Here is a 23,788-nt window from a genome sequence, read left to right as displayed (position 1 = left end):
AGTGAACGACGAGAGCTGGTTCCCCTCTAACTGTGTGTTCACTTTCATTCATTTTCAATGAGAGTGAGCGACACCCAGCGACGCAAACAAGTTGAGCTCGGCTCAACTTTATGCAATGAGCAGTAACGCGCGGCGGCAAATACCAATCAGAAAGTATGTTTGCAACCTCCTCCGAACCCGCACCTCTGACTTTGATTCCTACTGATTATTTGTTCTGATTGCAAAATGGAGAAGAGATTGATAGTGGCTGTCTCTGGATGTCCCGCACTTTACAATGTGTCCCTGTTATTGGTTATGATTTTTAAAATTCCTGTTTGATCTTCGAGTCTGGGGTAAAAAGTTTAAAATTTACATAAACATTTTAGGTTTATATACTATATGTGTTTTATACACACACTATGTTTTATACACGCACTCCTTTATAATCGTGTGTCCTGTCATCAATAGATTAAAATAAATAAATACTGCGTCCTGCTTTAAAAAACGTGATTTGCATATCTGTCACATGCTGCATGCCGGCGATGTTGGACACGCCCCCACGCGACGCGATGCTGGAGACTCGGCGACGGAGAGCGATTTTATCACTTTTGGTGTTCGCAACCCCCCTCCACCGTCAACAAATTACGTTCGCCACCCCCCCAAAAAAGGAGCCATTTGGGAGCCGAAAGAGCCGACTCTTTATGAGGAGCTGAGCCAAAAGATCCGGCTCCCTAAAAAGAGCCGAAATTCCCATCACTAGTCAGTTGCCTTGCTCCTTAAATAAGGATCACCTGTTATCACCCCTTTCCCCAGAATGCCCTCCCTAAGTGATGGCCTCCCTAATTGAACTCACCACTGCAATTTATTTGAACACACCCTTTTCAGTTAATCATTCAATTTCACAGATAGTATCTATAGTATGCATGGGTCGCCTGTTGGGTTTGTTGGTTTTCTATACCCTTATTATACCCTCCAAAAACTTACTTGTGGTGTGGTGTAGAGGTTGATTTTTTTTTTACAAAAACATTGATTTATCTTGCTGCTATTGGGGCACTGCTATTACTTTGAGCACTACTGTAAGTATTCATTTGATTCTACCAATGTCACGACCTCCAGCCCTGGGAACTCCACTTCCCAGTATGCACCACCACGAATGCAGAGATCCGCCTCCCCTGAGTATTAGACACCTGTATCTCGTTAACTAGAGCTATATAAGACATGGGTTAAAGCAAGAAATTTTCATTTGACTGAAAATTTTTCCTGGCAAAAGACAATGCCAGCAATTACTGAAAATGTGGTGTAGCCTCTTTTGTCTAATTCTACACAATAAACACATTTATAAAGTATATTTATCTAAACAGCCTGTGTAATGAGAGAAGAGAGAATCTATGAAGCGACAAAATGCAACACCTGAGCTATAAATGTACATAAATGTTTTTATAATGGAGTTATCTGGGGGTCCTCTTCCAGAACATTGTTTAAAGATCAAGTCAAATTTAGTGAATCCTGGTGAGTTTTAAAATGGTATGAAGCTCTCTTGTTTTTATCAGATTCACTATCGCAAAAACATAAGCAGTAAGATTACCTGGATTATCTTACAAAAACATTTAATGTCCAAAAATGGCAAATTAAATCGCACCACTGGATGGAGCTTTTAAATACAAACAGAACAACACCATCCATGTTAAACTGGCTTAGAAATAAAAAAGTTGACATTTCAAATGGAAGAAATGCGCCTTTTTTCTTCGACTATTAAAGCTAAACGAAGAAAAGTCTGTGATCGGTGGAGAGATTCTTCAGTATAAATAACCATAACTTCTATATTTCACTACAAATTCAAATAAAATTTGAAATGTAGTCACTTTATAGTATGGACATGACAGTATAATATTCAAAATGAATGAACAAATGAATATTTAATGATTAATCTTTAAATTAATTAATAAATAAGTCAGGTAATCATTATGGTGAAATAAAAAAAACTACATTTCTATTAATATTCTGAGAAAACGCTGTAACCTAAAGATTCTGTTAACACAATTAAGACACAATATGATAAAAACAGGCGTGTAGGCATGATTAATTCATTATTTATTTATTTATTACTGTTATTAAAATTATCTGATACAAGACAACTCAAAGAAATTATGTCAATAAAGTTTAAAAGTATTGCAACTATTATGATTATAGTTAGTTTAAATATATAAAATATTTTATAAATATTTCGTGTTGGTTTATTAGGACATAAATTATGTGATTTTGTATTACGCCTTACGGTCTGACCACCTGTACCGGCTCAAAAAAAAACACTCTTATATTTCTGATAAAAATTTAACTTTATCAGAATAAGGATAAAATACTGAATTTATCTTACATCTACCTCTGAAGCTCTTCGGATGTCTGAAATACAGGCGGTCCCCGGGTTATTACGACGTCGTGCGTCGTACACGGAACTTGGTGTTTGGTGTGCGCGGCGGAAGAATACACAGTTATGCGGCTCGAGACCGAGGAGGACGGCGTCAGGATAGGATAACTGCGTGCAGTACGTTATTCGCGTACAGTATGTACCTTTGTTCCGACAAAGCCTGGTTAAAGCAAGCACCCACACTACGCAAAGTAAAGCCTGTATACTTGACGAGTCGCCCTCGCGCCGAAAATGGCGTAATCGCGGTGGCTCCACCCGTGCGCGAGAGCCTCGCGCGCTGGCGATTCGCGAGGTCGTGCACCTCTCAAATTTTGTAACTTCACTTCGCCCGCGCCGCGCTTCAGCGCAATGAACTAAGTCATGTTTGCAGGGTTCATACACCTTTACAAGGTGGAATTAAAACACTTGTACGTCACTTTAAAGGTCCATTTCAATATTTCCCAGCACGTTAAACTTAATAAAGTTAAATATTTATACATATACTCGAAACGATTCGAAATAATTCGCGTTTTATTCACATTATTTAGGGGTTGTTTATTTTCAAAACGCCCGATCTTAACGTCTTCTCTCATGTTTCGTCCTGGAATTACAAGAGGCTCGTATTTGTTAACGTAATACAAGAGAATTGTTCAGTCAGATAGCTATTTGTTGTGAAACGAAGTAGATACAATTTCAAGCATGTTCATTTAGCCTAAATTCCAGCACTTTTTTTCCTGAAACACAAAGCAACATTAAAATTGGTCAGGTGAATGTTCCCTCCCCAGTTTTTGAGGGCTGTTTCTTTATACTACCACATATCGTTTCGGACAACACTGCAAAGAATGCGACGCGCCAAGTAGCCTCCGCCGTTTGCTCAGGTGTGCGGAGTCGCGCGCTACGGTCACTCGCGAAAGTATAATCACCCAGGCAGGAGGGAGGTAACTTTTCTACGTAATGTCCGAAAATCAGAAGGCGGGAAGTCAATCAAATGACACCGCCGTCATCCATCCAGCGCTGACGATCCAGTGAGAGGATCATATTTCGGACACAAAACAGATAGCACGCCTGTGTGGTTTATTATGATTTGACGGATTTTTTCCACAAAAAATTCAAATGACGGAAATCCGTCGTAGTGACGGAGAACTTTAACCCATGATATAAGACCTTGCCTGAGAATGCATATGTAACGTGTTCAACAATGGCAGTGGGGTTTCGTGCTGTATATTCTTTGGACCAGATCTAGGCTCGTGAAAGAGCTGGTAAGTCTTGGAGGATAAATTCAGTGACTCAGACCATGTAAATAAAGATTTAATTTGGGGATCTTACAAACCTGGAGATTATCAGCACATCAGGTGAATGGGTAGACAGAATAAAAAATAAATAAAAACATACATGTGTGTGGGTGTGTGTGCGTGCGTGCGTGTGTGTGTGTCTCAGTCCAGTTCCGTAGTATTCTCTTCTGCATGCAATTGCTTTATCTCTTTTTCAGGACTTGGCTCGCCACTCCTTACCGGAGAAATCAGAACTCAAGAAGGGCACCTGTGGATGGGGTGTCCTGCTATCAGAGCTGGTAATCACTCAAGGCTCCAATAAAACCTGACCTGTACACCAAATAGGCATAAAGTCACGTTTTTCCCAACATAGCACAATCCCATTGTGTACACACACATATATACCACATACAACAAATAAATCTTGTAACAATTCAAATGAATCATATAACTTAAATTCACAGGAAAATAAATAGACAATATGACAATAACCATATTAACTGTCAATAAAATTAATAATCTAATACAAAACATTCTATAGCTTTTAACTGTACAATTTTATAATATGATTTTATGAATAATATTACTTATAGAGCAATAACAATATTTGCCTGAGCATATAACCTTAACTGCTCAGCAAAGCTAAGAACATAAGGGAAGCATAGCATAGCTACGTTTTAGCATAGCTAAAACATGGGCGATAGGCACCATCAGGTGACCATAACAGGTAACATCAACCATTTTCATTCGCGCACATGGTACCGCCATCTTACACACACAACTACGTTGAATGTGCAGGGCTCTGCAGATATATATATATTTATTAACTACTTCGTAATGCTAACATCTTGCATTTAATAAGAGACAAACTAATATCAAACTGAGCACCATTCTGAACTCATTTTACAGTTAATAACCGCTTTAATTCACAAAACACATCTTACCAAAGCTCGTTAAACACATGCAATGTCAAGATGGGGTTCCAGGGACTCGTCGATATGTCTCTCGTAACAGTTTAATTGAAAAAGGAAAGCTCAGATGCACGTCTGTGCTGAACAAGCGCGAAGAGAAAAGAGAGAGATAAAGTTTGTACCAACCTTCAAATTATGTGGTAGGAGGGGCTTAAACCTGATTGGCTAGTAGCCTACTTCCTTAGTTCAAAGGAGTAAAATAAATATGCTTATATAATTTTATGTTTATTTAATTACTGCGAATAATTAATTATTTTATATTATTTTATTAAAATATAAAATACTGTATAATTATTTTATAATCAACTGAGCAATATTTATACCTGGGTTACACCCTCCCCCTCAAAATATATGCAAGTCCCATTGCATACAGGTAATTACACAACTTTAGAGTGATACAACGATAGGTTAGGAAGAGTTTCTACAGTTTCAAAACTACTCATAGAATCAATAATGGCTGTGTTAAGACTTTGGAATAGGGAATGGACAACTGAAATAAGTGGGTTCCCTAATTGGGGATAATGGAACTTTTTAGGCTGTACAGGAATTCTATGGGAACGCCTCACAGAGGTTTCTGTGTCAACAGGTCCTGCAGGTTCGTTACTGGTGCTTGCTGTCATTTCGCTAAAATCAGGATCTTCAGACGCTCTGGGGACATCAATCATCGGACAAGGTAAGTAATTTTCTTTTGCTTCCACAGGACTTTCAGCAGATTCATCACTTGAGCTTGCTGTTACTTCGGCAGAAACTTCACATACCTTGGGAACATCGGTTGTCAGGTGAGGTAAGTCAGGTAGGTAATTTTTTTCCTTCTCAATAGGTTTTACAGCAGGTACGTCATAATCAGTTGTGGTTTCTCTAGACAATCCAAGGGGTTCATCACCAGGATCAAGAATGTAGTCAACAGGTAAGTTACTGATGGCACATTTTGCAGGCATGCTTGCATTTGATGTAGCTTGTGCTACTTCAGGTATTCTGGGAACATCCACAGCAGAAACCGCAGGTACCTTTTGATTGCTTTCTTCACTGTGCTTAGTATCACCTTTCATTTCCGCTCCCTCATTCTGAGTAGGAATGGGTTTCTTGGGATCATAGACACACAATTTGGTAAGTCTAGACTCTCCTGCCGGGAATGGTGCAGGGAGGAGGTTCAACTCATTATCCTCTGGTTCTGATTCTAGGCTATCATTCATCTCACTAACCGTTTGTCTTGATCTGGTTCTGGGTCTGCAAGTCTTAGTAGATGGCATGGTGTCTTTATTTGGTGTTGACAGAAATCCACAGGGCAACAGCAGGTCTCTGTGTAAGGTACGTTGGGGACCATCTTTATTTTCAGGTTGGACTGTGAATACAGGTAAATTTCCTGCACGACTGACAACTACATACACATCAGCCTCCCATTTGTCAGCAAGCTTGTGTTTTCCTCTAATGCGCACATTCCTAACCAGAACCTTGTCTCCAGCTTCCAATTTTGATTCAGTCACCAGTTTATCAAATCTGCTTTTATTTCTTCCAGCAGACTTCAAAGCATTTGGGTGGCTATTCTGTAGCTCTCCTCAAGGTGAGATTTCAGAGCTTTGACGTACTGCGAATGTGATATATTTGGGGTTTCCTTGACTGGTAGGCCAAAAGCTATGTCTACTGGCAGTCTTGGTTGTCTGCCAAACATTAGTTCATATGGCGCAAAACCAGTGACCTCATTCTTCGTGCAATTATATGCATGAACCAAAGGTTTTACGAAGTCACGCCAATGAGATTTCTCTTGGGTTGTCAGAGTACCGAGCATATTAAGCAAGGTCCGGTTGAACCTTTCAACAGGATTGCTCCGGGGATGGTAAGAGCTGGTTCTTGTCTTTTGGATTCCTGCGAGATTGCAGAGTTCCTTTATGGTTTTGGACTCAAAGTCCGGGCCTTGGTCACTGTGCAAGCGCTCTGGGAAGCCGTAGTGCACAATAAAGTTTTCCCACAAACATTTAGCTACCGTGCGTGCTTTCTGATTAGGGGTTGGGACTGCAATAGCATATTTTGTGAAGTGATCTGTTATTACCAAAACATCCTTCGTACCACTTTGATCTGGCTCAATGCTCAAAAAGTCCATACAAACCAGTTCTAAAGGTCTGGAAACTGTGATATTGACTAAGGGTGCTGCCTTTTCAGGTAAAGCTTTCCGTCTCACACATCTATTGCAAGTTTTGACCTTATGCTCAACATCCAAGGCCATTCTGGGCCAGAAGAATCTGGAACGCACAAGATCTAATGTGCGTTCTATGCCCATGTGGCCCATATTATCATGTAGGTACTCTAGCACTAGGGGGCGCAGTTTATCTGGCAATACCAACTGATGCTGTGTTTGCTCTCCTTCTTGTCGCCGTCTGTACAGGATTCCATTATGTACTTCAAGACGGTTCCATTCTCTTAGTAATAATGGCAATTCAGGTAGTTCGGCTCGCACAGTTGGACATGGCCTTTCCCCCGTCTCTAACTGAAATATCACCTCACGAAGACATGAATCAGATCTTTGCTCTTCCCTCAAAGTAGTCATCGGAAAACTGAAAACAGACTCGGGTCCCTTTTCAAAAAGGTCTGGAATGGCATTTGCCTGAATGCACAGTGACTCCACAGCAGTGATGGGAGATCTGCAGTCACCATAATCACTCACAATGAAATGCTTCTCACACATGGCCATGATCACTTCCTGATTTATTTCGGATAGATCATAATCAGGTATGTGATGCTGGACAAACTGCTTCAGCCGTTCCTGTTCCTTTTGGGATAGAGAATCATTAATTAGTTCACCGTGAGGGCGTCTTGATAGGCCATCTGCATCTTGGTTTTTGTTCCCAGCACGATATTGAAGGTTGAATGTGAAGGTGGAAAGGGCTGATAGCCACCTGTAACCAGTAGCATCAAGTTTAGCAGAGGTTAATATGTACGTAAGGGGATTACTGTCAGTCACCACCGTAAATGAATTTCCATAAAGGTAATCTGAGAATTTTTCTGTTACTGCCCATTTGAGGGCGAGGAATTCGAGTTTGTGTGCTGGATACCTGGATTCGCTGCGCGAGAGCCCTCGGCTTGCAAAAGCAATTACTCTCATCTGGCCTTCTTGCTCCTGATATAAAGCAGCCCCAAGGCCGGTCGTGCTAGCATCTGTATGAAGAATGTAGGGCATTTTTGGGTCAGCAAACCCTAGAACCGGAGCAGAAGTGAGTTTCTCTATAATGGTTGTGAAGGCTTCTTCACAGTCAGGTGTCCATCTCTCAGTAAATGGCTCTTTTGGATCAAGGTATTTCCCACTTGTGTTGTGTGGCTTAGATCCTTTGCGTAATGGAGGGTAGCCGACAGTGAGATTCGTCAAAGGCTTAATGATCTTTGAATAATCTTTGATGAACCTTCTGTAATATCCAGAGAAACCAAGGAATGATCTGAGTTCTTTGAGGTTTCGAGGCTTTGGCCAGGTTTTAAGGGCTTCCAGCTTCTCAGGATCAGTTTCAACTCCATTCTGGGAGATCACATGTCCCAAGTAATGAACAGAGGACTGGAAAAACCTACATTTCTCTGGTGAGAGCTTCAATCCGTACTCTTTAAGCCGGTATAAGACTTTCAGGAGCCGTTGTTCGTGTTCCTCAAGCGTTTTTGAAAACACTATAATATCATCCAGGAAAACTAACACTTCTTTCAAATTTAGCTCTCCCATACACTTCTCCATCAACCTCTGGAATGTGCTTGGCGCATTAGTGATGCCTTGTGGCATTCTATTAAATTCCCAGAAGCCTAGCGGGCAGACAAATGCGGTCTTTTGCTTGTCACACTCCTCAACTTCAATCTGGTAATACCCAGATTTTAAATCGAGCACTGAGAACCACTTTGATCCATTCAGGGCTGAGAAGGACTCTTCCAGATTTGGTAAGGCATATGAGTCTTTGACAGTCTGTAAATTGAGCTTGCGATAGTCTATGCATAACCTCACAGTACCGTCTTTTTTTCGCACTACAACAATGGGAGAGGAAAAAGGAGACTCTGACTCTCTGATCACACCTGAATGTTGTAGGTCTTGAAGATGCTTTCTGACCGCCTCTATGTCTTGGGGGTGAATAGGTCTTGCACGCTGCTTGAAAGTAGTCTGATCATTAAGAGTAATGTGATGTTTCACATTGGATGTATGGCCGAAATCTAAGTCATGTCTGGCAAATACCTCAAGCACAGAGTTAAGCTTTTCAGAGATCCGTTCCTTCCATTCTGTAGACAGTGGTGAATTTCCAAAGTCAAAACCAATGCTGGTTTTAAGAGCTGAATCCACTGGAGTTGACCCGGAATCACCAACATTGTGCTCTTGGGTAACAATGTGCTGTACAGCATTTAACTCTGCAATGACTCTATTTGGAGGAATGATAACATCATGGTCCAATTCATTATGCAGAGTTACCTTGACTTTGTGTGTGTTTACAGATGGAAGGTGGATTAAAGAACTTGCAATGAAAATTCCACCTGGCAGTGATGTTGCTGATGGTGGTTCTAATACAGCGGACTTTTCCATGCTGAATTTGTTAATTCTCGCCTCTGCATTAACAGTGACTCTTTGCCTTGCAGGGATGAATGTTGGTTCCCTCCCGCACAGTTTCACCAGGCCTAGGGGACCTTTTGTGCTTTGCCCATGTCTCAACTGAAGTGTTTTCAGCACAGCGCGATACCCATAGTAAGGTGAGTAGTGCTTAGGAAGTTGAGCTCCAAAGGATTCTTTGTACAGAGTATCTAATGTGTTTGTTCCTATGAGAACTTGTGATGAGCCCTCTGTGCAAAGATCTGGGACAATTAAGGCTAGTGTGGAGACTTCAAATTCAGAACCAGTGATTTCTTTTGGGAAGGTGACTGCTACTTCAACATAACCTTCATAGGGTACTAGTTGGCCATTTGCTCCCCTGACTTCAAGCAAATCAGTTAAAGGTTTAATGGGCTGTTCAGTCAGGTTAGCTTTATAGAAGGACCAAGGAATAGTTGTTACCTGGGAACCAGTGTCTAAAAGGCATTGATGTTCTTGTCCAGAAATTCTTACTTGTGCGGTACACTTGGCACCAATTAACCCTTTTGGTAGTGCGTTGGCACCACAAGTAGAATGATAATGATTTGTTGCATTGTGCTTTTGATGGTTAGTGGGACATCTTGATTCTCGTGTTCCTGTTTGTCCCTCAACAGGAACAGTTACTCGTTTAAAGTTGCAGACTGTACTTCCCATCGGTGTTGCTTTTCCCTCAGTTCTTTCTTCTTTTGCTCAACTAACTTGGCATTAGGGGCGTTGCTGCACACATTAGCAATGTGTCCATCCTGTCCACACCTAAAACAGTACCAGGCTCTGGGTTTACTCTTCTGGACACCGTCCACAGTCTCAAAATGCTCTCTACTGGCAGAAACAGGCAAAACCTTTGTAGAACTGCAGGTGCTTTGGGTTTCAGCTATGCTTTTGGGTGTTTTAACTTTTGCCCTCACCTCCTTTTTCTGCTGCATAGACACTACCTGCGCTTTTAGCTCTGCGATTTGTCTTCTCAGCTGCTCTGTTTCAGAAGGGACTTCCTTTGTGGACATGGAATAATCATACACTTGGCTCACATCTTGACCTGGGTATGCTATTTGAGCATTGACATGAGTTCTTTGCTTTGATAATCCGAGATGTTGTTTCATTCGTGTGGTTTTGACAGCATGCTTGTCTTCCTCAGTCCTAAGGGACAACAAAAGCTCTGAAAAGGTGGGTGGACTGTCTTTTCTTTGCTTTAATCGTAGCTCAGAAATCAAAACATCGTCCCAACATCCTCTACAAAATTGCTTAAGAAGGTGTTTGTTGGATTCTGACATGGGAATGCCACCTCTTCTTACAGCCATACTCAATGCCCTCTGCAGCCTATGTAAGTAACTGGATGGTCGCTCGCCTGCATTCTGAAAAGTGTTCATAAACTTCGCGAACAACTCATCTCCATCTTCCACAGTACCGAATGCCGAATCTAGAAGCTCAAGGTATGCACTTGGCGTGGCATGCGGGCCTAAATGTCTGATGATATCTGTGGCGGGTGGTGCAAGGCTCTCTATAATCTTTCTGGTTTGGTGCATCTCAGGAAGAGTAGGGTCTTCTAACATGAGTTCTACATTGTTGCGCCATGTTTCATAATCTGCTTCATTACTAGAGCATGGAATCCTTCCCGAAAATGTTCTGAGTCGGAGTGCATTATAATGCTGTGATGCAACTCCTTCGCTCTTCACTATGTGTTCCACGATGACCCTTTGCACTTCAGTGGGGTTTAAGTCGCTAGTGCTTACCCTGTGTGATGACTTGGCAGCAAGTTTGGGTGTTGAGAGGGGTTGACTGTTACTGCTGACATGAGGTAACTGGGTTGTGCTCAGCTTACTTGGCTCAGGAGTATGGTGTGCGGGGAAGACTTCCTTCTCTTGATCAGTTTCAGAACAATCATCATCACCACTCTTTACATTTTCTTCATCAGCAAGACTGAGTGATCTGGACATGTGACACAGCTCCTCCTGTAACACAGCACTAAAAGGCTTTCCGCTACGTTTAGCAACGTCTTTTAGTATGTTCAGGTATTTTAATGTTGCACCTGCACTGTCTTCACTTGGATATACACTAGACAGGGTATTTACATGATAAATCACAGTAGGATTGACTTTGTTCTGGTGCGTGAAAGGCAGAATAGATTGCAATGACTCTACTGCTGTACTATAATTGTACTCAACTATAGCATGGTTGTGCAGTTCGGAATCTGGGTTTGTGATAGGGATTACCCTGCTAATTGACCCATAGGTCTTTAAAACATCCATTAGCTCTTCATCTGACTCAGATCCTGTGATCCCCTTTACTAACAGAGAATTATGCACTTCTATGTTCTCTGACTGGATAATCTCCATGGTTCCTTTCCAATGCAAAAAATGCAAAAACAGGGCTGAACAATGTGTTTAAACTATACGTGTAAGTTGGTCTCAGAAAAATCAGCTCTGAGTTACTTCAATTATTATTAGTTTTAACCAGCTCCTGGCTGGCTCGCCACTTTATGTAACGTGTTCAACAATGGCAGTGGGGTTTCGTGCGGTATATTCTTTGGACCAGATCTAGGCTCGTGAAAGAGCTGGTAAGTCTTGGAGGATAAATTCAGTGACTCAGACCATGTAAATAAAGATTTAATTTGGGGATCTTACAAACCTGGAGATTATCAGCACATCAGGTGAATGGGTAGACAGAATAAAAAATAAATAAAAACATACATGTGTGTGGGTGTGTGTGCGTGCGTGCGTGTGTGTGTGTCTCAGTCCAGTTCCGTAGTATTCTCTTCTGCATGCAATTGCTTTATCTCTTTTTCAGGACTTGGCTCGCCACTCCTTACCGGAGAAATCAGAACTCAAGAAGGGCACCTGTGGATGGGGTGTCCTGCTATCAGAGCTGGTAATCACTCAAGGCTCCAATAAAACCTGACCTGTACACCAAATAGGCATAAAGTCACGTTTTTCCCAACATAGCACAATCCCATTGTGTACACACACATATATACCACATACAACAAATAAATCTTGTAACAATTCAAATGAATCATATAACTTAAATTCACAGGAAAATAAATAGACAATATGACAATAACCATATTAACTGTCAATAAAATTAATAATCTAATACAAAACATTCTATAGCTTTTAACTGTACAATTTTATAATATGATTTTATGAATAATATTACTTATAGAGCAATAACAATATTTGCCTGAGCATATAACCTTAACTGCTCAGCAAAGCTAAGAACATAAGGGAAGCATAGCATAGCTACGTTTTAGCATAGCTAAAACATGGGCGATAGGCACCATCAGGTGACCATAACAGGTAACATCAACCATTTTCATTCGCGCACATGGTACCGCCATCTTACACACACAACTACGTTGAATGTGCAGGGCTCTGCAGATATATATATATTTATTAACTACTTGGTAATGCTAACATCTTGCATTTAATAAGAGACAAACTAATATCAAACTGAGCACCATTCTGAACTCATTTTACAGTTAATAACCGCTTTAATTCACAAAACACATCTTACCAAAGCTCGTTAAACACATGCAATGTCAAGATGGGGTTCCAGGGACTCGTCGATATGTCTCTCGTAACAGTTTAATTGAAAAAGGAAAGCTCAGATGCACGTCTGTGCTGAACAAGCGCGAAGAGAAAAGAGAGAGATAAAGTTTGTACCAACCTTCAAATTATGTGGTAGGAGGGGCTTAAACCTGATTGGCTAGTAGCCTACTTCCTTAGTTCAAAGGAGTAAAATAAATATGCTTATATAATTTTATGTTTATTTAATTACTGCGAATAATTAATTATTTTATATTATTTTATTAAAATATAAAATACTGTATAATTATTTTATAATCAACTGAGCAATATTTATACCTGGGTTACACATAGTTGCGAAGTATTGCCAACAGTCTCTTGAACGCATACCAAGCCTTTTCATAGTCTGTTTCCCTGGTTTGACCTGCTCTTCGATTCACGTTCTCTCTCTCGGATTCGTCCTCTGGTACCTCTGCCCTATTGGATTGATCATTTGTGTTTGAACCTGGACTGCCTTCGACCTCCCTTTGGATTCCCCTTTGCTTATTAAACTATTCTTCGAGTACAGTCTGCAAGCGTCTGTGTTTCGTCATGTTCCAAGCGTCACATCCAACCTATACATTGAGCCATTCTTAATTTCCACTTTTGGACAATGCATGACACATACGGCACAGACAGGTATGAATCTGGGGTCACATAAGCACACATGAAAATGGTTACATTTGATAAGTGACACAACTTAATACATATATATGCATATGCCTACTATAGCACATTACATGTTGATACTGTTATATACATATATATAAATATATACATATATAAATCTAATTTGATATTACACTAGACTACAAGTGTATTGATAGATCTCAAATAATGCAGCACATGAATATGGGAATATGCAGGTCTCTATGACTAACAGAACTAATGAGCATGCATATCTAAACAGCAGAACACACACACACACACACACACATATATATATTTTAAAAAATCTATCCATCCATCCATTATCCGAACCGCTGAATCCCGCTAGCCGGGGTCACGAGGGGGCTGGAGCCAATGCCAGCATCTCCGGGCGAAGGCAGGGTACACCAAGGGCAGGACGCCAGTCCACCGCATGGCCAACACACACGCACGCACTCACACCTACGGGCAACTTAGAGTGACCAATCGACCTAACACGCATGGATATATTGGACCGTGGGATATATATATAAATATAATATATAATATGCATGTAGGCCTTCACAATACAGCTTAAAGCTACAAAGAGAGGTATATCTAATTACTGAAACACATAGTAATACATGGATATTAGGGGTGTCACGATTCTCTAAATCAATCCTCGATTCGATTGTATTTCCGATTTTAGGGTCACGATTGGATTTGATTCCCGATTTACAGCAGAGAGGCCTATGCCAGTTTTAGATTACTCTATGGTCAGTCACTGGTTTGATTCATCAAATTTACAATATCTTATATCAAACCCACCTTTTGAAATAAGTGATGCAAAGTGATACAAGTCATCTGTAATACACCACATTAGGCACTAATGGTCAAATTTAAATAATTTAATTAAGATAAATGTAACAATCTTGTTCAGTTGAAAACAACAAAAACAAACAAATAACAAAATGAGGTCACAAAGAGTACCTGCTATCTAGTGGCTTTTTTTGGTAGCAGCAATGTGCACTATTAAAACAGCAATGTGCAACATTAAATAATAAAAAAATATAGGAACTGTACAAAATAATAGAACAAATAGAGCCTTAACAAAACTAAACTCTATCCTACAAAATTTCTTAAAAAACAATTTCTTTAGTGTCTTCATACATGGAGGGCAACACTTTAGTTGTAAGATGAGACCTTATACTTTCGCGAGTGACCATAGCGCGAGTCTGCACACCTTGCGCGAACGGCAGAGGCATTTATACTTGGCACGTTACATTCTTTGCAGTGGTCTCCGAAACTATATATGGTAGTATAAAGAAACACCTCTCAAAAACAGGGGAAGGAATATTTACCTGACAAATTTTATTGTTGCATTGTGTTCCAGGTTTGAAAAGTGCTGGAATTTAGGCTAAAGAACTTGAAAATGCTTGAAATTGTAACTACTTCGTTTCACAACAAATAGCTGTCTGACTGAACAGTTCTCTTGTATTACGTTAACAAATATGAGCCTCTTGTAATTCCAGGACGAAACATGAGAGAACGTGAAGACGTTAAGATTGGGCATTTTGAAAATAAACAACCATTAAATAATGTGATGAAAAAGTGAATTATTTCAAATCATTACGAGTATATGTATAAATATTTAACTTAATTAGGTTTAACGTGCTGGGAATTATTGAACTGTACATTGAAAGTGACATACAAGTGCTTTAATTCCACCTTGTAAAGGTGTATGAGCCCAGCAAACATGAATTGGTTCATTGCGCTGAAGCGTGGAACGCGCAGTTACAAAATTCGAAAGGTGCACGACCTTGCAAATCGCCAGCACGCGAGGCCCTCGCACATGGGCGGAGCCACCGCGATTTTGTCATTTTCTGCTTGCGGACCCTCGCGCCGTGTCAAGTATAAACCAGGCTTTACTTTGCGTAGTGTGGGTGCTTGCGTAGCTTAGAGGGAGGGATCGTTGATCCTCTTTTTGACTTCGAGGCTCGAGATTGTGACAATTTCGATCGATTTCAATTAAATATCAAAATCGTGACACCCCTAATGGATATGCATCCATGTGGGGTGATTATACAATAACAGATATTCTGATAAAATTACCTAATACTGAGTACATGAAAGATCATGGTTTGCGACTTTATATCAACCACAGACCACATAATGATCAATTCAGAGATAATTTGTCCTGGTTCCGTAAGGGCTGGAAAACTGGAGACTGGTTTCACGCATAATTATACTTTCCTTGGTTGAAAGGTCTTTGAGTTTGGTGTCTCTAGACTGAAGTTCGCCGAGCTGGTTCCAGTAGGCTGAATTCCAATTCCATGTACAGTTCAGATTTGGAGTTACAAGGATTTCTGAAATATTGCATCTTTAGTTCTGGATTTTAACACAAGAATTCCAAGGGGTTATAAACTGGGGTTAAACCTTGGAGAATCAGATAGTCCTGTAATTTAGGTTTATGAGTGTAGACCTTTCCTGAGCTCTGTGTCCTCCCGAGAAGGGTTGATCCTGGCCAGAGCACGTTAAGGGTCTTTGTTTTACTCTCAGACGATCAGATAAGTTAAGTCTTCCTCAACTTTTTGGAAAAGAAAGCCATTAGGAGTATGAATTCCTTGTGGCCTGTTACCGAGCAAAGGACCAGTGTTTATCTTTACATACAATTAAAGAGCTGTGGATGGGTCAGTTTCTTGCCTTCCAAGGTGAAAGTAATCCACTTTGTGATAGTGCAATGTCTTTGGCTGTCTCCGCTACAAGGCCATCAAACTCCGTGTCTGAACTCTGGGAGAGAAATTGTAAAAGGTCTTGGGAGCTCTGGTGCCAAGATCACCTGTGAGATACATTCTTTAGAAACACAATTCTAATCAGATTTCTCATTTTGCACATTCTCAGTAGGCATATTAAAATAAAATTAGCCTAAGAATTAAGAATACATTTTTTATTCAAATGTGCTCAAGTATCGTTAATTTACCCTCTACAGCAGGGGTGGCCAACCCGTCATAGACCAAGAGCCACTTTTCTTACTGTGTTACGGCAAAGAGCCACATCATACATGGGTGAGTGTAGATTGTCGAGCTTGGTGGGTGGGGGTGGCGAGTGTAATTTGTTGAGCGGCGGCGGCGGGGGGGGGGGGGGGGGGGGGTTGTTTATTTTCCACTACGCCAGTTTTAAAAGTATTAGCGGCTCGCTAGGCTTGTAAACAAACCGCGCAACACGAAAATGTAGCAGTGTGTCGCCCCGTTTGTGCAGGTGAGCCCACGGACCGGCTGGGGAGCCGCATGAAACCAGGCAAAGAGCCGCATGGGTTGGCCACTCCTGCTCTACAGTGCCACAGTACAAATTCTGATTCATTTCCATTTGTGTGCATTCCACTGTGACTTCCTCACACTCCTCTAATTCAGGTCCAGCCCCCACTGGAGATCAATTTTTTATGTTTTGTATTTTGAATTATGTTTTTACTGTCCCTAAAGTGATGAAAACCTGTTGATTAAACACGATCCCCATTTACCTGTCTGCTCTTCTGGAACTGTGGTAACCTTTTCGCTGAGGGGAGGCTCCACCAGGATCTCGCTTTCCTCCTCTTTAACAGGATAGAATATACACTGCTTGCTAGCAGCCTTAGTAACTGCTGAGGAGCCAGACGGAGTCCCGTCTGTACGTCTGGGGTGCTTTTCTGCTAGGAATATAGTAAATAATGTGTTTATTGTTATTCAAAAATAATTAGTGCAGCTAAGCAAGTAAAAAAAAAAAAATATATATATATATATATATATATCACAAAAAAACACACACACACCTAAATCCTTAGCTGATTTGCAAGTATGTATAGTGTTTGTATTTGTGTGAGATTTGTAGCACTTACCCAAACAGGAAGCACAATTAGTCTGGTGTACAACTTTGGGCTCATTTGAATTTTGTTGATTTTCTGCCTTAACCAGAAACATTTGCCCTTGCAGTAAACCCCTCTCACTAGGTTGGACTTCATGGGGAGCCAGAGATGGTGGACTGGATTCTAATTTTACATTAGCAAAGGTGCCAGCAAAGGTTACACCTTCTGTCTCTGGTTGTGGATTGACCTTCAATGAAAAAAGAAATAACTGAAGTTTACCACAACATATACAAAATTAAATTCTTGCTTTAGAAAACCTAATCCTAGTGACATAAGCAAATACCAATGGTGTGCAGCTCTAAAAACGTCATGAGAAACATTTACAAATCTTCACCTATTTAGCCTACAGCGGTTTAGTCACATCCACTTGCAAACAGTTCTCAGCCATGTTTCTGCTCTGTGTGCTTTTTTGAATGACATACAACAGGGTAGCCAATCAGAAATTCTCTCATTCATGGAACACAGTGATGTAATATATAAATACCACAGTTTTTTACCTGCCTTTTGTTTAATGCTGGCTTCTGGGCAGTTTTGACTATGGAGGCAGCCATTTCGAGACAGAATCCTACAAACTGTTCTAGTTGACACAGGGACTTGAGGTGACCAGGCCTGGTGGAGCTCTGCTGCAGTGGAAAAGGGACTGGCTTTGGATTTTCTAACCAACAAACGTTCCTCCCAAGCAGTTGTCTTGTGGGGTCTGCCAGACCTGGGCTTGTCAAAAACATCTCCAGTCTCTTCAAATCTTTTTTTTATTCTTTGTACTTGACGCTGAGACACATTAAAGGTGCTAGCCACCTCTGCAGTGGATTTGGTCTTCAGCATCTTGATAATCAAGGCTTTGGTGGCAGGATGGATTTTTGGCATGTTGTCAGAGGTCACGTTGCAGTGCAAGTGAAGGTCTGGTGTGCTGGAGTTCTTTTTATACACACCCACTAATCAACCAATCAATTAGTGAGCACAGGTAATGCTGTAAACTAGGATTGGGTGCATTATATGACAAGGCGACAATACTTTTGTCTGGCCAAAATCTGACCTTTCTGTGTTCATTAAATTATTAATATTTCTGCAGTAAAGCAAATTTATTTTCGTAAATTAAATCTCATTTGGGAGGGTTTCAGCTTTCATATGAGTCATTTCTAAAACCAATCGGTGAATTTAAAGTCTTATAAGCTTTTGTTTCCTCAACATGTATAAGTGACAGAACTTATGTCAGGGACCGTAGAAGAGCCTAAGCTCATCTCATCTTAGACACCCATCCCATTAAACCTTTTCTACATAATTCTACCACAGCTTTTATTTTAAACCAGTAACCATTTTACTTTAAACCATTTTAAAGACCATTTTACTGTTTCATGGGCTTTATGGTTAAGTGTAATCTCGTACATGACTGAATGCCTGGAGTTGGTGTGGGATTTTGAATGATTATTGTGGTGAATGGCTCTTCTTTCTCATGATCCACTTCAGCAGGGGTAGCAGTCTCTTCACTTCCCATCACTATTTCCTCTATCTTCAGTATATCAGAGTCCTTTTTGAAGACTTGGGATATTTACACTGTTTCTGTGAGAAAGTGAACAGAGAAACTTCGCTGATGTATATATAAAAACATACTAATGCTTCTGCTTCCAAACTGTCAATGTTAGCTAGCTAGTTAACGAGTTAGCAATGTTAAAAATGATTCAAAAAATCATTCTGTAAATTTTGTATTTAGCTATAGGGCGAAATTAATAATATTAATAAACTCACCACCACCTTCATATGTACTGTATTTGAGCGTTTAATTTTTACCTAGCCAGTAGTTTAGCCAAGTTTACCTAGCAGCTAGGTTAGCAAAGTCCGATAATCCCATGTTGCGAGAGCGCAGCAGAGGCGTAATGTACTTAGCTCAGGGTTGCCAAAATGAGACACACGCATTTGACTGTTTTCACACGCTCTCACGCCACACTTCCGATATCTCACGCCGAAAAAAAATATCCAGTTTATTTACCTCAGATCCACATATATGATATATGAATCTGTGTCCATTTTACGTTCGCCACCCCCCATCCCCCCCCCCCCCCCCCCCCCGCTCAATAAAATACACTCGCCACCGGCTCCAGGTTAAAATCTCACTCCAAGCGAACGTCAAAAGTTGGCAACCCTGAGTTAGCTCGCTAGCACAGCTAACATTCAAATAAGCTAGCTAGTAACCAATGGGTTAGTGGGCCGCCGGTGGTTCAACTCATCTCGTGGAGGAGCCATTGTCCGTAGTCCGGCCCGTAGTCACGCTACTGTTTAACGGTGCCTATTACCTCTCCCCGCTCCAGTCAGGCAGACCTGCTCAGCGCGCGGCTGCGGACTGTAAACACATGAATGCGTTGGACTGGGCCAGCTGATGCGGGCTAACGGTATGCAGCGGAGATCAGAAAAAAAACCAACTTGTACCAGAAAATCCAGCCCGGACTATGAAAACATACAGCAGCTGTGTCACTTATTAATACAAGTAGTTACGAACTGGAAAAGCCTTGTCCATACTAATGCCACATTAATTATATCTCCGTGTCCGCATTGCCATAAAGATGGAGCAGTCTAAGCCAGGGTCTAGAGACTCGCGTCCCAGTCTCGCGTCGATCACCTCTGGACATACATCTGGAAATAAATTCTTTAAACTTATAATAGTTTGATTTTACCCTTGTTTTAAAAATTCAACTGTAGTCAATAATGCTGGCCTGATTTTCTGTTTTGAGGTAGAAAAAGAAGCTGCTTCTTTTAATCCCAAATCCATAACTGTCAAGTCTCCCGTTTTGGCCGGGAAACTACCATATTTTACCCCTCTTTCCCATCGTCCTCCCATATTAATATTTTCCTGTAAATTCCCGTATTGTAATATAATATAGATCTTAAAAGCATTCAAGTGCTTCTCCAAACTGAATTATGTCGCTAGTCTCACGAGAAAGTCAACCTGCAGTAGCCCGAGTGTCAGTTCTTGCGAGATTAGCACTGACAGTGGGAACAACAAACCTGAAAAACTAATCAGAGATGGATGAATGTAACGAGAGAGAAGGCATTTCAATCAAAAAAGTAAAGATGTTGTGTAAAATATAAGGGGTCCTGGATCTTGATTGGGCTGGTAGGAATGCTCGCAGCAACCAGCGGAAAATTTCCCCTTATTTTCAAATAAAAATTGCTCCTTTTCTAATATAATTCATTCAATTCCATCTCATTACTTCTTTATTTAAATGTATTATTTAAAGTAGAATTATTTTGCCCAAATTAAACTGGCAGTAGATACGAACAGTCTCAAATGTAAATACATTCATGCTGCGGTTTATTGCGGTACTTCTGCACATTTTGTCTTTTTTTTTCTTTTAAAAAATAAATGTATAATAATGAACTTATTATTAAAGGGAATAAATGTATTACTGAAATAATATTTTTAGTAATATGCGTACTAAAATTCTATAACCACAGTATGTTTTTTTTTTTTACTTGGATGTTATGAATTGAATAATCTAAATGGCGTCACAATACATGACGTTGTTAATTAGTAAAATTCCGTTTCTATAGTAACGACATAACATAACCTGACGTATATAAGGCAAGGCAGTCGACACCAACAAGATATTTGTTGAGAAAGAGAAAAAATTGTACAGCATCACAGCTGAACATTCAACCAATTAACACATTAGTGGAGAGTGGGATGAGAAAGAAGATGGAGTGCAGTATAAAGAATGCGATGGCAAGTGAAAATCTGAGAAGAAGGACAGGAACAAACAATGGGTGACACACATGGGCTAAGTGACCAGGAGGTGATGTGCAATATGATTGAGGATTTAATGTCTATGATGGAGAAACCCACAGATCAAATCAAGACAGAGAAAATAAAAAACAGAGAGTTGGTCAGTGAGTACGAGAAGATAGAAAGGAAGTGGACAAGAGAGAGTGAAGGAATGAAGAGCAGACATAAGGAACTGGAGGAGGAGTGCAAAACCCTGCAGGATGAAAAGAGGGAGATTGAAAAGGACAAGAAGCAAATGGAGGAGGAGTGTTTAAAGGAGATGAGAAGGATGGCTGAGTACACACTGAGAGAGGATCTGGAGAAGCTCAGGCTTAGGCAGGAGATCCGCTTCTACCAAGAAATTGAAAAGGCAAGACTGAGGGAAATAGAAAAACTTAGGCAAAAGATGGACAAACAAGTGGAAAAGATGAAGGAGAATGAAAAGATGAAGAGGGAGCTCGAAGAAAGGAAGAAGGTAAGGCAGCAAGAGTGGGAGAGGGAGAGAAAAACACTGACGGAATATCAGAAAGAGGTGGATGAAGATGAAGTGGAAAATAGAACAAGAACGAACAGGATGAGGGATGAAAGGAAGAGAGTGCTAGAAGAGTTGACGAGAGATAAGGTTTCATACCCCCTGAAGGTGGAGCAAATGGTAGTTAGAGCGCTTGCGAAAAAAGATGGAAAACCTGAGGGCTCTGAGTGAGAAGAGGACGCTGGTGGAAGAGTTGGAAGAAGAACCATGAGCACTGCAGGAGCCAGGAGAGCAGCGTCCAAGAGGACCAAGAGCTAATAATTTTATATATATATATATATATATATATATATATATATATATATATATATATATATATATATATATATATATATATACATACATACATACATACATACACACACACACACACACACACACACACACACACACACACACACATTAGTGGGCCAGTCTGTCAGGAACTCCCGGGCCACTTTTTCTCCCCAGTCCGCCCCTGGTGAGGAATGACTGAGACTGTGTGAGTTAAATGCAGTGATTTGTGATTTATTTTCGTGTCTCACTGAAGACTAACGCGTTTATATTTACATATTGCTCTGTAAATACGGGGCGGGGCGTCAGCGGCAGCTTTGGGCATGCGCAGTTCATTTGCAGTGTGGACGGTTAGCGGTGAGGGTCTGCTCTGAGTGTGAGACTGCAGAGTGTTGTGGGGCGGGGCTCACGGCAGCACCCGCCCCAGAGGACAGCAACTGTAGAGCGTGTGTGTTCAGTCTCCAAAAGTCTCCAATAACACCACAAAAAGACGCTAGTCGCTTTTTACTACAAAACGTCTCTAGAGGGTCTGAAAAGTCGCTAAATATACCGACAAAGTCGCTAAGTTGACAACACTGACCAGAATTAGGCTGTAATGATCTTGTTAAGCAGACGGTGTGCGAAATGTTAAACTAGATACGAATCTAATCGTGCGAGTGCGCTCTCGTCAAAGCAAACGACCGTCTCTAGCCTCGTTAGCTCACGTTAGCGGGTTAGCTCGCACTGGTCGGTTAGCCCGCACGTAAGCCTCGAGTTTGACCAAAACGTGTCCTACACGCCTATATGCAGATATTTGCGGTTCTGTAATTACGAAAACGTCCGACACGAACCAAAGGAACCGTACACGTTCCTCCTTACCTGATATAGCTGCACTTTCATGGAGGGAAAACACCACCAGCGTCATGTAAATTAAAGTACCCTTACACTGGGGGGGCGCCAGTGGGCTGCCGACGTTTGCCCAGGCCCCAGCCGCAGGCGCGAAGGTGACGGCTGTGTGTGAATGAACGGGCAACTGTGCGCTTCCTTTTGTTTGATTTTCTACGACGCTCACCCGCCTCTCCAAACTTTCACGTTCAATTCAGAGGTGTCAGTAAAACAAAAAATAAAAATCCAATATTTTCACAAGGTTACACGTACATCAAAGAGACTGAACACTGTTGTGAATGATGTAGTTCAGAGTCTATAAAGCCTAAATGAATAAAAAAACATTGATAAAGCCTAAAACATTTTTAGTATTTTATATAATTTCCTTTAAAATTAAAATTGTATATCCAAATGATAATTCACCTTTACGTTATCCCTATCACTGATATCAATACCTCAAGTAACTAAATATTGGCAGTATAACAGTATTAGGTGCACTGCATGCTGAAATAGAAAATGAATTCTGTTTTATGAATTGTGTCTGAATTGGGATTAACCACATGACTGCAATGTGCATAGCACCTGCTCTGTGGTGAATCATCAGATTGAACATGGAGCTCACACTCAGTTCTGCCTCTACCCATTTACACATATTAATAGATGGGCCTTCGGGGTATTCCACAATAGTCATACATTACAATTAACAAAGAAATGAAGGCTCACAATATTTCAGATAGATCTAAAGCTATGTGGACTTTATGACGGGTATGAAAAAAAAGTGGCTTAATGTATTTCACAATGTGCTAATGATAAATAAACTGTAAAATAACAGCACAATTGTCATTAACAAACCCTTGGATAACTACACACTTTTTAGTCCTTTTTTTTTTTTTCAAATAATTTTAACAGATTTGACAAACTATCAAAGTTAGGATTCAACAACAGGCTAAGCCTAATCAGAACGAATAGGCAGAATGATATGTGATGTCTACAATAACTTTCGTTCTCAGAGAACTCGGAGTACTCATCAAATTTCTGTACTTTTGTACAAGTTATATCACATTTGTACCTACTAATTT

General features: G+C 40.6%; 1 protein-coding gene and 1 long non-coding RNA gene across 6 annotated transcripts; one reads left to right on the top strand and one right to left on the bottom strand.

Annotated features, from left to right (window-relative positions):
• Window positions 1-3,871: 3,871 nt before the first annotated feature.
• Window positions 3,872-12,098, top strand: LOC143473292 (uncharacterized). The gene is made up of 4 exons (XR_013120498.1): window positions 3,872-3,953; window positions 5,212-5,298; window positions 9,216-9,326; window positions 11,986-12,098. It is a non-coding gene; the product is annotated as an uncharacterized LOC143473292 (long non-coding RNA).
• On the bottom strand, window positions 11,590-22,852 carry LOC143473283 (uncharacterized). 5 transcript variants are annotated; one of them, XM_076970186.1, is made up of 5 exons: window positions 22,704-22,852; window positions 17,788-18,843; window positions 17,260-17,473; window positions 16,906-17,073; window positions 11,590-16,227 (listed from the first exon to the last, which is right to left on the bottom strand). In XM_076970186.1, the coding sequence occupies exons 2-5, from the start codon at window positions 18,148-18,150 to the stop codon at window positions 16,148-16,150; spliced, it is 825 nt and encodes a 274-aa protein (XP_076826301.1). In that variant the 5' UTR covers window positions 18,151-18,843; window positions 22,704-22,852; the 3' UTR covers window positions 11,590-16,147. The 5 variants fall into 5 exon arrangements, with proteins under 5 accessions (XP_076826301.1, XP_076826303.1, XP_076826302.1 ...); XM_076970188.1 differs by having other exon boundaries at window positions 11,590-16,241; window positions 17,784-18,843; window positions 22,704-22,851; XM_076970187.1 differs by having other exon boundaries at window positions 11,590-16,178; window positions 22,704-22,851.
• Window positions 22,853-23,788: the final 936 nt, after the last annotated feature.

The sequence above is a fragment of the Brachyhypopomus gauderio genome, chromosome 13 (genome assembly GCF_052324685.1).
Source record: "Brachyhypopomus gauderio isolate BG-103 chromosome 13, BGAUD_0.2, whole genome shotgun sequence".
Taxonomy (NCBI): Eukaryota; Metazoa; Chordata; class Actinopteri; order Gymnotiformes; family Hypopomidae; genus Brachyhypopomus; species Brachyhypopomus gauderio.
The sequence above is the reverse complement of the archived record's forward strand: the minus strand, read 5'-3'. Positions and strand labels throughout refer to the sequence as shown.